The 15,235-nt window shown below is 57.0% G+C and overlaps 1 protein-coding gene across 1 annotated transcript; it reads right to left on the reverse strand.

Annotated features, from left to right (window-relative positions):
• Nucleotides 1-4,472: 4,472 nt before the first annotated feature.
• RNF114 (ring finger protein 114) lies at nucleotides 4,473-14,667 on the reverse strand. Its single transcript, XM_066586420.1, has 6 exons — nucleotides 14,491-14,667; nucleotides 12,001-12,151; nucleotides 8,739-8,845; nucleotides 6,659-6,773; nucleotides 6,476-6,583; nucleotides 4,473-5,607 (listed from the first exon to the last, which is right to left on the reverse strand). The coding sequence occupies exons 1-6, from the start codon at nucleotides 14,616-14,618 to the stop codon at nucleotides 5,542-5,544; spliced, it is 675 nt and encodes a 224-aa protein (XP_066442517.1). The 5' UTR covers nucleotides 14,619-14,667; the 3' UTR covers nucleotides 4,473-5,541.
• Nucleotides 14,668-15,235: the final 568 nt, after the last annotated feature.

Consider the following 15,235-nt stretch of genomic DNA (forward strand, 5'->3'; position numbering starts at 1 on the left):
CCAGTTCACTAGCCATCCTAGGAATTGGAGCAGATCGAGGACCGTCACCAGGTGTTCTACTAGGAGCTCTCTGGACTTTGCTACAATCAGGATGTCGTCCAGATGAGGTATTATTTGGATTGATCTTTACCTTAGGTAGGCTGCTACCTCTGCCATGATTTTTTCAAAAATTTTTGGCGCTGGAAATCCCGAAGGAAAGGCATCTGAGCTGAAGGTGACTTGTTCTTCTGCCCATATCTAGTGCGAACCTCAGGTATTTCTGAGAATCCTTGTGGATCGGCACATGGAAGTACGCGTCCTTTAGATCTGCTGTAGGACCTCTGGGATCCATGTGCCTTCGCAAATCGCGGCCCATCGATCCGCAAAGCTCCCCAGCCTCGCCCCCACTGGGATGGCGTCAGGGTTTTGGTTTTGTTGGGTCCCCCTCGTGGGGGTTGAAGAGGAAATTTCTCCCTCTACCCCCCTTGGGGTAACCCCCCGCGGCCTGTCTTGCCCTTGCCCCTATATGATTTGGGCTGTTGCGCTAGGGCCCGAAAAAAGGTCTTCCCCTTCTGTTGCTTCTCCTCTGGGAACCCCTTCTTCCTGTCGGACGCCTTCTCGAGAATTTTGTTGAGATCTGGGCCGAAGAGAATCTGGCTATGGAATGGAAGTGAGCACAATTTGTTCTTTGAGGCTAAATCGCCCGACCAGGACTTTGGCTATAAGACTCTTCTGGCTAAATTGGACAGGGCTGTCACCTTTGCTGAGAGCTTTACCGTCTCCGCCGATGCGTCCGCCAAAAAGTTTGTGGCCATCTTTAGGATAGGGAGAGAGTTTATAATCTGCTCCCTTGGTGTTTGGTTAGTTATATGAAGCTCCAGCTGCTCCAGCCACACTCCTAGGGTCCTGGCCACGCATGTGGCTGCAATCTCTGGTCTGAGTATACTAGCTGCTACCTCCCAAGATCTTCTCAGGAGGCCCTCAGCCTTCCGATCCATTGGATCTCTTAATTGCGTGACGTCCTCGAAGGGCAGAGTTGTTCTTTTAGCCACCTTGGTCACCGGGACATCCACCTTGGGTACTTCTTCCCAGCTCACGCACACTTCTTCGAACGGGTATCGTCTTTTAACCCCCCTAGAGGAGAAGGATCCCGCATCGGGCTTTTTCCATTCCTTCTGAATCATCTTGGAAATGTTATTATGGGCTGGGAAGTTATGTCTGCGTCTTTCCCCTAGTCCCCCAGAAATCTCGTCCTGTATAGTACGTGGCTCTCTGGGTTCCTCCATTTTGAGTGTAGCCCTGACCGACGTAATGAGCTCTGCTAAGTCTTCTTGATGAAATAGATATTTTTTTATAATCTTCATCTGAGGACTCTTCGGGCGCTGGTTCTTCCAGCTCCATCCCAATCGAGCTTCTCTCGGAGTCTGAATACTCTTCCGGGCTATACGCCCTTCTCCGGCACTTAGCCCTGGATGCCCCCGCTGGTGGCGCTATTTGCGAGGACTTCCTCCTTGACATCTTCCAGGAATCCCCCGGATTCCTCTTTAACCAGTTTGGCTAAGCATGCCTTGCATAGAGGCCTCTTCTACGTAGCTGGCAGTCTCAATCCGCACTCTGCGCAGATTTTGGGTTTCGTTCTGGGAGGGGCGTCCTTTTTATCCCCCTCAGACAGTTTTTTGCGGATAAGAATGCAACATTCCAAACATTATACAGCGGATTTTGCATCAACTTTTTTTGCGCACTGGCTACTTACGGCCCCCGCTGTGGCTGAAGACTCAGCGATGTCCAGTGCTGGAGGACTCATCTGTCAACCAGTGCTGCAGACACCTTGGAGCAATACAAGACAGCCTAATAGCAATGGCTTCCCTGTTCGAGTTGATCTTCTCTCAGGTTCCTTTTATAAATCTTTTCAAATTTGGTCCCGCCCCCTCCTCGCATCCATTGACGCCTACGCGATGACGTCATCGTGTCAGTCACGTAACGCGGCGCCCCGCCCCATCCGATGCGTGTCAAAGGGACTCCGAGAGCGCCGCACACGGTCCTATGTACAGCCGACGGAGGAGGAGAGCTGAGGCCCCCGCTTTGCACCCCCCATGGGCCGCCGCGGGAGGAACCTGGCCCGGGGGAACCACCCCATGTGGCGTCCTGGGAGCCGCTCGTTTGGAAGGGAGGACAGGCTGACCCACTGCCCTCCGATCCGCTGTAAGTATGTTCATGCTGGCGTTTCCACCAGCCCCTCTCGGTGATCCTGCGCCTCCTGGCAGGACAGAAAGACACTGAGGAAGGTGGGAGAGGGGGAGCTTTTTAACCTCTGGGCGTGTTCCTGTCCAACCAGGAGGAGGCGATCTCAGGTGGTGCTGTCCTGGAGACGACTGGGGAAAACAAGCATTTTGCAGCCATTTGCGCTCGGACTCCGTGCCGAAAGTCTGCCATGTCAATAAGGCAGGGAGCAGCAATGGCGTCATCTTCATAATCAGTGACTGAAGAGCACAACAACCTGAACACGTTTCCTTGGTCATGGCCGTGTTGTATGGAACGTGGCGCCCCCTGGTGCACAGACAAGGAACGGACACAACGCAGCGATTCTTCTAAGTGCTTTATTGCTGCTCAGAATTACAAATTGTTTGTGTAAGTCACCCGACACAGCGAGAGGCAAGGATCTGCATAAATTATAAAGTGACAACAGGGAGGAGTTTACGGGGGGGGGGGGCAGTGCAAGAAATCAGCAATGGACAAAGCCCCAACGTGGCGAGCCGGCCTTCAGAGAACAGCTTCATGTTTATCGGCGCAGATTTGTTACTATTCTTGTATATGGCCTTCTATGAGGAACCCGCCAGTCCCACGTAGGCACGACCGCCAACAGCGCAAGAAGCAGACGGCCGCGCCAAAGGTGACTGCGATACACTGAAATGTGTTCAGAATCCTGGAAAGACTTTCAGGGAGATCAGAAACCTCCACAGGTAGCAGTGGTAGTGATGCAGGAACCCTCTACCTCCACAGGTAGCAGTGGTAGTGATGCAGGACAGGAGGGAGGGTCAGAACTGACTTTTACCGACGTCCTTTTTATTCAAATTATTATAGTGAAAACCCAGACGTGCGGCTTGTGACGGTAAAGTATGGCCAGATTTCCCAGCAGCTGCACTGATACACTGTAACAAACAGCCTTGGGAAAAAGCAACAAATGTTCCATTTCACCGACAGCAAGCAGAGATGCTTAAAATTGAAGAGGAACTGAAACAGTCTATTAGAAAGTTGCAGGACTGCTGATCATACGATCCGTTTTATTCGTAAATGCTGGAGCGAAATTTTAGGGCGCCTTCACAGCGGCTATGAATGGCGCAGAGACCCCGCAGACCGTCTCACGCAGACGAGATTTAAAGAAGAGAGCAAAAAGAAATTCAGCACGGAAACCGCGGGAGGTCTGCTTAAGGGGCAGAGACATTGCAGCTCCTGTGGTCCGTGCGGAGGCGCCCTAAAGCCCGGGGGGTGTCCCAGTGATGTTATAGAACGGCGCCGCCACTCCACCAGGTGAGAACACCCAGCGTCGTCCCATAAACTCGGCAAGCTCTCGCCAGGTTTACGTGACGTCATCAGTGACGTTCCTGTCAGGCCTTCTATTGGCTGTAGTGGTCACATGGGTAACCACGACCGCCGCCACAGAAGAACGCAGCAGGGGGCACTGGTTACTCTGCACCCCCGCTGTCACCACCTAGTCAGGAAACCCCTTTACTTGTAACCAAGACCTCCCAGAAACAAGAGGGGATCCGCAATCTGCGACCAGTCCTGCAGGGGTTCGGTGGTATCTGCTGTTCTCAGAATATGCACAAGGACGCCACCTCCAGGCGCCAAACAGGGACAGCGGCCCGACGATACGGGGAAGACAACGCGCTCAGTCCGATGACACGTAGGAGGTGCACCTGCCCAATAAACAAACCCGACGCGTTTCATCCTCAGATGATAAGGAAGGGTCTGGTGAGGAGACACAGGGCCGTGAGGGCAAGGAGATGGAAGAATGCCTCTGCAGCGCCCCCTATTGGAAGAGGCATTCCTGCAAGTCAATGTCTGACCCTTTCACAGGCCTTGTAACCGTGACTGAATGTGAACCGCGTCTGTCTGTACCTGGTTATCCCTTCCTTCCGGAGAACTCCGACTTCAGCTCATATTCCGTCACCATTACAAGGCCTATGGAAAGGTCAGACGTTGACTTGCAGGAATGCTCCTTCCAATAGGGGGCGCTGCAGAGGCATTGTGATCAGGATACTGACCCCGAACCTCGAGTGACTGTAGGAAACAAAAAAGCAAGAAATAAGGCCCAGTGCAAAACAGTACAGAGAAAGCTGCCCCCCGCCGGCGCATACAGCGCTCACGGCCGCCCCCCTTCCCCCGCCGGCGCTCACGGCCGCCCCCCCTTCCCTCGCCGGCGCTCACGGCCGCCCCCCTTCCCCCGCCGGCGCTCACGGCCGCCCCCCTTCCCCTGTCGGCAATGCTGAGCCTTTCCTGGAAGAGAAGTTTATTGCAAAAAACAGTTAAGATGCTACAAGTACAAATAAGGAACCCCGATCCCCCACAGAGCAGACGATGCCGGCCGGGTATTGCTTTAGGGACCCTCCGATCGTGTTGGACCCGACAGGAAGAACAGCTCCCCCCTTATTATAAAACAACATGCCTGACATCACAAGTACTACCCCCCCGGTCCGTGGGGCAACCCCAGCGCTTCCGATTGGCTGCGCCAATTTAGAAACATTTTCGTGATACTGGAAGGGGCGCAATTATTACAGTAAAGTTCAAACTGAAATTTAAAGGGGGCAGCAGTGGGCGGGATGCAGCAGCGGGCGGGATGTGGCAGCGGGCGGGATGCAGCAGCGGGCGGGATGTGGCATCGGTCTGGGCCTCCTGTCTGCCACCGGTTATTTCAGACATCTTCAACAGATTCCATGCCCCCGCCGGGACCCCAATAATCACTGCAGTCCTCGCCTGTGGTGGGCTCTGGAAGAGGGAGGCGGCAGGAGAAGAACATTTATATACCCGACCAATCAAGTGAGAGGGTGACCATAACAATAAAATGTCTCCAGACGAACAGAGGGGGCGCCGCAGGCCCTGGCAGGTCACACGTTGTGCAGTGGGAACCCAGAACAGGGGAGCAGAGAAGAAAAGCCGTGGCCGGATCCCGTCCAATGAACTCCGGCGGGAGATGGCGTCCAAGGGGGCAAAAAGGAAAATGTAAAAACTCGCTGACCGAATAAGACGCCAAAAATAAGATTAAGTGAAAGCGATAGGAAATCCGATATAAAATCCAGCGTTTACGTAACAAAGACGTCGCCATCCTCGGCCTACAAGGTGGATGGATGCACTGCAGTTATTGTGGGGGCTAACTATAGCGATCGCGGAAACCACGGTCCTCATGATGGACAGAAAACGACACACAGACATCTATCACCCAGACACGCGGAAGAGGCGCCCAGATCTAAACAGTCGCTTTCAGCTCGTGGGCAGCGATCACATCAGATGGAACGGAGCAGAACACCCAGACGACGTGCGTGGAATCTTCCGGTGCCGCTATCCTCAGTTGTCCAATAGGGATCGGACCAGAGCTTCACGCATCATGGCGTCCTCATCAGCGCTGTAATCCTGCACCAGCGGAAAGAAGCGGAAATGTAAACGGCCTGTAATTCCTGAGAACACCACTAGGGGCAGAGCAGCAGAAACACTGTAGAAGCTCCACCCTGCACTCACTACCCAGAATGCATCATGGGAGGAGGGATCTGGTGTAATTCACCAGTAATTCCACTAGGGGGCAGCGAAGTGGCATTAACGTCTTAACGCATGCATTACGGAGTAATAAACAGGCGGTCCGCGGCCATATTAAGGACTCCTTCACACGGGCGCAATAGGGAAAACACGGGACCCACATTTGTTTTATCACGAGGTTTTTGCCTTGTGAGACTCACGGAAATAGAACCCGTTATGGCTGCGATCACTGGCACTACCCCCCGCGGCCGCGTGTCCTCTGAGCAGGCGCAGCCATTATTTTTTCTATGGGACCTTGAGAGAGAAAAATGGCCTCACCGTACTTGTACTTTCCCGCGAGTGTGATGACATCATCATTCATCTTACGGGAATAACATGCGGTTTTCGTGTTGGTGACGCACCGCAATGAGACGCGATTTTCCCGTAAAACGCATCTCAATTGCAGGGCAAAAAAAAAAAATCACGTTCGCACGTGCAATAAACCCGGCGTGATATCTGCACTCGCCTGTGTAAATACGGCCTTACAAAGATGGCGGACAGGCATTTATATCTCACTTTACGTACGCTGCGAAGACACCGCAGATGAAGAGCGAATTAAATGGTCTTCAGATACACAGCAGCGATTCGTACCATGAAACCACGCCCCTCACAGTGCTGCAGCCAATCGCTTGGCCATAAATCCGCCGCGGCCCCGCCCATCCCGCTCAGTTCGTACGGGTAAATATATTATATAACCTGCTTTACTCACCACAAACGTGTCGTATGAGAATCTGTGGCGGCGGTGGATGTGCTCCATGAAATTGGCGCTCCTGTAGCCGGGGTCTCCCCATGGCATGGAGGCACAGATTGGGCACACCTAATAAAGACAATACAGGTGAGGAGGCGGGAAGCAAGCAGCAATACACATGGCACCAGCAGCGAGCGGCCTTACCACCGGGGTGGGGTCAGAGAAATGGAATTTATTGCAGTGCTCCACCAAACCCTCCTGGTCCAGGTTCTGCTGCCGGCAGTACGGGCACACGAAGGTGAAGCGGTTCGGGACGTCGCTGCGAGAAACAAGAGGAACAATCAATAGCAACACTCCGTACGCTCGGGGCGCAACGCTGCCAGGCAGTCTGCAGGCATAAGGGTCATCACATGGGCTCCCCGCAGCACGCTGCCCCCAGACGAGCGCCCCCACCCCTCGGCCCCCCGCGCAGCCCGCAGCCCCCGGACGGGTTCCTCATATGCAGCTGTTCTCCAGACTAAGATTAGCTAGAAGTCATTGACTTGTAAACTTAGAAGTGTAGAAGCCGGAAGTTTAGTTGCCCAACTTAAACGTACAAAGACGTCACTGAGAAGAGGAAGGTCCAGTGTTCGGTTAGTAGGAAAATGGCGACACGGCGGGAGAAACCGTTCTGTTCGCCGGAGTGTGAATCTATTCAAGTGCAAAGTAGATTCTGGCGTCAAGAACAGCCGCCGCGCTGGAAGGAAAGTCACGAGCGGCTCAGGGGCCATAAAACTAAAGGCGACACCCAGCGCTGCGGCAGAAAACCGAACCTACTGGTACTGCATACAACGCTTGGAACCTGCCTCTTCTCAGCGATGTCGGATTACGTCCCCCTCCTGTAGATTGGAATTAAATCCCCAAATCTGCTCCTTGTGAATAATCCTGTATATAATGTTATAAAAGACTTGCTGCGCTATAAATTACATCCAAACCCCCCCGGGCCGCGCCTCCCCCCGGGCCCCGCCTCCCCTCGGGCCCCGCAGCCTCCCCCCAGGGCCCCGCAGCCTCCCCCCCAGGGCCCCGCAGCCGCCCTCCCGGGGCCCGCCTCCCCTCGGGCCCCGCAGCCGCCCTCCCGGGGCCCGCCTCCCCTCGGGCCCCGCAGCCGCCCTCCCGGGCCCCGCCTCCCCTCGGGCCCCGCAGCCTCCCCCCCAGGGCCCCGCCTCCCCTCGGGCCTCGCAGCCTCCCCTCGGGCCTCGCAGCCTCCCCTCGGGCCTCGCAGCCTCCCCTCGGGCCTCGCAGCCTCCCCTCGGGCCTCGCCTCCCCTCGGGCCCCGCAGCCGCCCTACCGGGCCCCGCAGCCGCCCTACCGGGCCCCGCCTCCCCTCGGGCCTCGCCTCCCTCCCGGGTCCCGCCTCCCCTCGGGCCCCGCCTCCGCCCTCCCGGGCCCCGCCTCCGCCCTCCCGGGCCCCGCCTCCGCCCTCCCGGGCCCCGCCTCCGCCCTCCTGGGCCTCGCCTCCGCCCTCCCGGGCCTCGCCTCCCTCCCGGGCCCCGCCTCCGCCCTCCCGGGCCCCGCCTCCGCCCTCCCGGGCCTCGCCTCCCGGGCCCCGCCTCCGCCCTCCCGGGCCCCGCCTCCGCCCTCCCGGGCCTCGCCTCCCTCCCGGGCCCCGCCTCCGCCCTCCCGGGCCCCGCCGCCGCCCCCCCGGGCCCCGCCTCCCCTCGGGCCCCGCCGCCGCCCTCCCGGGCCCCGCCGCCGCCCTCCCGGGCCCCGCCGCCGCCCTCCCGGGCCCCGCCTCCCCCCTCCCGGGCCCCGCCTCCCCTCGGGCCTCGCCGCCGCCCTCCCAGGCCACACCCTCCTCTCCTGGTAGCGATGGCAGTCACGGCCAGTTCATCCTCCGCCAGCAGTCATCACACCTACAGAAGCCACTGGCGGTAGGGTTCATATCCCACAATGTAGTTCCCCATGCAGCCAGCCCTGCGGGGGTCTTGTCGGCAGGAAGACGTGCAGCGCTGATGAGCCTCTCCATCTCCTGGGGGGGCAGCGAGTGTCAGGTGGCATGATCTGAAGTGTACAAACTAGATGCAGGGGAGGTTTGTGAAAATGACCGACTAATCCTGTCACCATTTGCAGCGGTTGAGTATTGGCAGCCATTTTAGTCGCCGTCTGGAGCCCGAGTAGGCATGGGCTCGCCGCCGGCGCCACACGTGTCTGGCATGTAGGCAGTCAGACTCCCTCCGCTGGCCGCACCATGTAGTAGCCAACAAGTCCCCTTAGAAAGGATCTACCTGAAGTACAGGACACTTACCTGACAACCTGCGGCTGCTCCTTCTTCACCGACTTGATCCCCTCCATGACGTAGCTCTCGTACTTGGTACACGTGGCGGAGTGGCTGCGCATATTTGCTAAGGCCATCTGTGAAGAAAAGGATCACGTGAGTCAGAAAATCTGTCCGGCTGGAAATCCCCACAAAACCCGCAGAAAGAGGAAAGTCCGGAACGTTCTCAAAACTCCGGATCTGAATGAGCGCAGCCTCAAGCGGAAAGTCTGCCTGCGCCGACACGAGACGCCGCACCATGTCTACCTGCACCGACACGAGACGCCGCACCATGTCTACCTGCACCGACACGAGACGCCGCACCATGTCTACCTGCACCGACACGAGACGCTGCACCATGTCTACCTGCACCGACACGAGACGCCGCACCATGTCTACCTGCACCGACACGAGACGCCGCACCATGTCTACCTGCACCGACACGAGACGCCGCACCATGTCTACCTGCACCGACACGAGACGCCGCACCATGTCTACCTGCACCGACACGAGACGCCGCACCATGTCTACCTGCACCGACACGAGACGCCGCACCATGTCTACCTGCACCGACATGAGACGCCGCACCATGTCTACCTGCACCGACACGAGACGCCGCACCATATCTGCCTGCACCGACACGAGACGCCGCACCATGTCTACCTGCACCGACACGAGACGCCGCACCATATCTGCCTGCACCGACACGAGACGCCGCACCATGTCTACCTGCACCGACACGAGACGCCGCACCATATCTGCCTGCACCGACACGAGACGCCGCACCATGTCTACCTGCACCGACACGAGACGCCGCACCATGTCTACCTGCACCGACACGAGACGCCGCACCATGTCTACCTGCACCGACACGAGACGCCGCACCATGTCTGCCTGCACCGACACGAGACGCCGCACCATGTCTGCCTCCTCAAAAATAACAGTGCAGACGACAAATGGGAGAAGAGGAATAAAAGCCTCCTAATCACCTCATGTGAGCAGTGCGTACCCTTCAAAAATAAGAGAACTACAAGTAGAAGGAAACCAATGTGGCTCGACAAGACGATAAGGGGGGCAATAAGGGAAACAAACATACAGGGAAAAGATAAAAACTGCCAAGGAGGAAGCAGAGAAACAGAGAGCAAAGATAACCCCAAACTATTCTTCACCTATATAAACAGTAACAGGATCTGCAGCGAGGGCGCCGGCCCTTTAACAAATAATGCAGGAGAAACCATAGAAGACGATGGGGGGGGGGGGGGGGGCAAATCTATTAAATAGTTTCTTTTCTAGTGTATTCACAAACGAGAAAAATGTAAAACGAATCCCCCGTTACATATAGCATACCTAACACAGAAGGAAGTGCAGAGTCGGTTACAGAGGATTAAAATCAATAAATCGCCAGTCCCAGATGGAATACACCCAAGGGAACTAAGGGAACTAAGTGATGTTATAGCTAGGCCGCTATATCTAATATTTGTGGATACTATCAAGACAGGGGTTGTACCATTGGATTGGTTTATTGCCAATGTGGTTCCAATATACAAAAAGGGGACCAAAAGTGAGCCTGGTAACTACAGGCCGGTAAGTCTCACTTCAGTAACTGGAGAAATATTGGAGGGGTCTCTGAGAGACGCCATCGAAGAATACCTCAAGGAGAACAACGGAATAACTCCTCACCAGCATGGATTCATGAAGGGTCGATCATGTCAGACCAATCTGATCAGCTTCTACGATGAAGTAAGCTCTAGGCTGGACCTGGGAGAGTCTATTGATCTCGTATATCTGGACTTCTCTAAAGCCTTTGACACCGTGCCGCATAATAGGCTGATATATAAAATGAGAAGCTCGGATTGGGTGAAAACGTGTGTAAGTGGGTAAAGCAAAGCAACAGAGGACAATGTGCGGCTACAAACGGGCCGAGATAAGCCGGGGGATCGGGGGGGGGAGGGGGGGAATGGGAAATGAAGGTCAATGTTGATAAATGTAAGTTTCTGCACATGGGCAGGAGAAACGGATGTCACCAATATACACTAAATGGGGCACTGCTAGGGAAAAGACCTGGGGTACTAGTGGGCTGTAGACTAAACTGGAGCAACCAATGCCAGTCAGCTGCTGCAAAAGCTAATAAAGTCTTGGGGTGCATTAAAAGAGGTATAGGGGGGAGGGCCGAGAACATTATCCTCCCACTATATAAGGCACTAGTCAGGCCTCACATGGAATACTGCGCACAGTTCTGGTCACCGGGGCTCAGGAAAGATGTTACAGTGCTGGAGGGGGATCAAAGAAGGGCAACTAAACTAATACATGGAATGAGGGGATTGGAATACCCAGAGAGGCACCAAAACTGGGATTATTCACCCCGGAAAACAGACGGCTAAGGGGCGACCAAATAACCATGTATAAATCCATGAGGGGACAATACAAGGATCTCTGCCAGGATCTGTTTATACCCAGGACTGCGGCGGTAACGAGAGGGGATCCGCTACGTCTAGAAGAAAGCAGGTTTCATCACCAACACAGAAAGGGATTCTTTACTGTAAGAGCAGTGAGACTGTGGAACTCTCTGCCTGAGGACGTGGTGATGGCAGGATCCATAGAGGAGTGTAAGAGGGACTGGATGTCTTTCTGTGATATTACCTGATATAGACATTAGGTGACCGGCGGGGTTGGTGATCCGAGTCTTGTTAGCAATGCCCGTTGGTTCTCTGTACCCGGAGTTCAGTGCATTGTGGGAACTCACATGGCAGTCACTCTTAAGCCAGGCGGTTCAGTGACGGCTGCCAGGAGACCAACTGTCTTTTGCGCAGCACATGTGTACATTGGATAATGCAGCTCTGGGTGTGATTGGAGTAGAACACAACTTGTCCGCTCAAACAATATAACACCTGCCCTACATCCCAGCGAGCCGCGCCAGAGACCGAAGAACCAAAACCGAGGCCTGAAGTCCGAGAGCCGCCAATAAACTAACAGAATTGGGAGTGCTGCTCCGGAGGGAACTGGAGGCCGGGGTGTAACTAGAATGAGCGACGCTCCACAGCAATCTGGAATAGGGACCAAGTGGAGATGAACATTTACCAGGGCAGAGCTGACCGCCGGCTGGGAGAGAGTGCAGCAGCAACCCACATGGTGGCCACCGCAGGGGGCTGCCGAGCCGACCCCCTACACCTGAGACACGGACACCACCATCACGCCACAGACAGAAGCCCCCGCTGGTGGTGAGGATCCGCTCGTCTCTGGAACCTTCACTCACCTGTAAATGACAACCTTTGCAGGAGGCCTGGACGTCCCGCATCTGCCTCTCCAGGTCGGAGGCCTTCCTGCTGGGGCTCAGCGCGGAGCGGCACACGGCGCAGATGGGGCTCTTCTGCTTCATGCACTGCTGGAGGCAGCCGGAGCAGAACCTGCGGGGGAAACAAGAGCGGTGAGACTACAACTCCCAGCATGCTGCGGACCACTAATAGCTCGGACACAGGAGCTTACACTCTGCACCCAGTCATGGATGAAACCAACATGGCTGCCATAAAGCAGAGAGGACGACCCGTCAGCGGTCAAGAAAAGTTGAAGGAGACCCGCAGAAGGAGCCGGAATGGAGGACTAGTCACCGACTAAAGAGAAAGGAAGGGCAGCAGGAGGATCGGGGCTCCAGTGTCTTCAGGCATGACGGTTTGTGCCGAACCCCAAGGCTGCTGGCAGCTGTGGCCCCTCAGGGCCCGTCCCTCTTCCTTATAGTCACAGCCCAGATCCTGCGCCCCCCTCAGGACGGAAGCGGGAGAATAGCTCCAAGAACTTCTTGATGGTGTCTTCTAAAGGCCTTTTGCAGACTATCGGGTGCGAGCCTCCGTCCACACCGAAGGGGCGACTGCACGGCGACGAGCGCGCCAAAGCTCCTTCACTGGCTGCCTGCGTATCTTCAAACATAAAACTCTATGTTTCCCAGCGTGAAGAGGAAGATGAGGGCCGGCCTCACTAACGGCAGCACACAGCAGCACGCGAGCGCCAATCATTCTTCTTGTCAACTGGCATCTGTTTACAAGTGAAAAGCCCTTTACTCTGGGCGCCGATGTCCGACCAGCAGGGGGCACAACCTGAGGCCCTGCCAGGCGGCACAACAGGAGGGTTCACGATGCTCTGGTCGGTGACCCTCATGTTACAGTCACTTGTGGATTAGCGATCGCACCGTGTGACCAACGCCGCCGCCGCCATACGACATCGCTCGTGTACCAACCTTTCAGACCCCCACATTCCGTTTCCAGCGCAGGACTGCGCCAAAACATGAGGACTCTATCCGTCCGGCCTCTGTCCGTCGCTGAGGCTCCATCCCTGGACGCTCCCGTTACACCGCAACCGCCTGTCCGCAGCGTCCGCTACATGGTGACCGTTACAGCAGCGACGTAGGCGTTACAACGCAGGCGAGACGCGTGTGATCATTAGCACACCGCACTGCGGTCCCCGGGTGCAGATGATGGCGGTCATCCCGCTTACTGCAGGGCCCGGGGTGCGACCGCAGCGGCGATTCTCTTACCGCGAGTTTAGTGCATTGAGACACGCAGCAGTTGGCATCCATCCCCTCGCAGCGATGGCGAGATGCGCCATTTCTTGATCTTTCTGCGATTCTACAGAAAATTCACCCATTGCTTCCCAAGTACATAAGATTGGCGCTGCGCTACGGAGAGGCTTCACGCGGCGCCACGCGTTTATACATATTCCTACTGCAGTAACATCCGTCTCTTCTCGCACAAAGTGTCGCAGGCAAAACCGGGGTGTAAGCGGCCGACATCCGCAGCTCGCCCCCCCCCCCGCGGGCCGCGCGACACCCGCAGCTCGCCCCCCCCCCCCCCGCGGGCCGCGCGACACTCGCAGCTCGCCCCCCCCCCCCCCCCCCCCCCGCGCGACACTCGCAGCTCGCTCCCCCCCCGCGGGCCGCGCGACATCCGCAGGTCGCCCCCCATGGGCCGCACTCGCTTGTGTAAGTACCGCGTCCGGCCGCAGTCACACGGGTCCCAGAAACCAGTCCCATCGCACTCCTAGGCCCCTCCTCTTTTACACCAGTGCGGCGCCTCGCGGTTCGGGCGATTATCACGGACGCAAAGAAAACTGTGCGCTCCAATAGGAAGAAATTGAAAACCACATTAAACCAGGCGGACAGCCGAGCGCCGCGCCATTCATGGCCTCTGCGGAGAATGTGCGGCCATTTTCAAGCTCAAGTAGTCCAAAAACAGGATCCGCTTCCGTTATTTCGTGTCGCGGCGAGTGAAGCCGCCCGTGTGGATCTGCCCAAGGAAACCACGGGTCCCGCGCAGCTCTGGGCGCTGCGCGCAGCTTTCTTGCCTTTGTGCCTCAGCCAATAGCGAGCTGCAGCGAGACGCTCGAGCGTAACTTGTATCACACGGAGGCCGGCCCACGGGATCGGCGCGGCTGACATGGCTGTGCGTTACGCCCCCGTACTGAGCATGTGCGCGACCCACGGCCTGCTGGGTATTCAGTCTGCGCCACAAAACCCACGGGCAAATGCGATTCCTCACGGCGTAAATGCGCAGCGCATAAACGCAACTGCCGGCGTGCGAACGAGGGGCGTGTCCTGCGGGGCGGCGCAGGCTATTCACGGACACGGCGAACATGCAGCGAACGCGGATCTCGCGGCCTGATGACATCATCCAGCTGTCTGAACGCACCAACCCAAGTCAATGCAGAGTCCGTCCATGTGAAGAGAACTACAAGTCCCAGCATGCCCGGCACTCACGTGTGTCCGCAGGTGACCCGCACCGGGTCCTGGTACACCTCCAGGCAGATGGGGCACATGAAGCGCTCCATGGGGTCCACATCCCGGGCCGCCCCGGAGCTCCTCGGCCACCGCTGCTCCCCCGCCATCACTTCCGCGTACACCCTCTGACGTCACGCCGGCGCCGGGTCACATGACACCCCCGAGCTGACGTCACGCCGCTCCTGTAAGCGTCCTGAAGGTGGAGGAGGAGCCGCAGCGACGTCACGTTAACCCTTCACTGCCTTTTCCAGCTCTTCCCTGTTCCCCTCCACTCTCAAAAAACGCGACTCTATCATGTTGCTGGTGACGTCATGCAGGCGGCTCCTCCTTGTTGTCTGCAGGCGGCTCCTCCTTGCTGTCTGCGGCTCCTCCTTGTTGTCTGCGGCTCCTCCTTGCTGTCTGCGGCTCCTCCTTGCTGTCTGAGGCCCCTCGTCTGCAGCTCCTTGTTGTCTGAGGCTCCTCCTTGTTGTCTAAGGCTCCTCGTTGTCTACGGCTCCTCCTTGTTGTCTGCGGCCCCTCCTTGTTGTCTGCGGCCCCTCCTTGCTGTCTGCGGCCCCTCCTTGCTGTCTGCGGCTCCTCCTTGCTGTCCGCGGCTCCTCCTTGTTGTCTGCGGCTCCTCCTTGTTGTCCGCGGCACCTCCTTTTCTGCAGCTCCTCCTTGTTTTTTTCAGTTCCTCCTTGTTGTCCGCGGCTCCTCCTTGTTGTCCGCGGCCCCTCCTTCTTGT

The sequence above is a fragment of the Eleutherodactylus coqui genome, chromosome 13 (assembly GCF_035609145.1).
Source record: "Eleutherodactylus coqui strain aEleCoq1 chromosome 13, aEleCoq1.hap1, whole genome shotgun sequence".
NCBI lineage: Eukaryota > Metazoa > Chordata > Amphibia > Anura > Eleutherodactylidae > Eleutherodactylus > Eleutherodactylus coqui.

Bases quoted from the DNA above. Each gene is read 5' to 3' on its own strand.
- RNF114 (XM_066586420.1), bottom strand. From the start codon at position 14,618: ATGGCGGGGGAGCAGCGGTGGCCGAGGAGCTCCGGGGCGGCCCGGGAT. The intron at 6,584-6,658 runs GTAAGGCCGCTC...TGTCTTTATTAG, and splicing joins TCTCTGACCCCACCCCGGTG to GTGTGCCCAATCTGTGCCTC. The intron at 5,608-6,475 runs GTGAGTAAAGCA...CCGCTGGTGCAG, and splicing joins TCTCATACGACACGTTTGTG to GATTACAGCGCTGATGAGGA.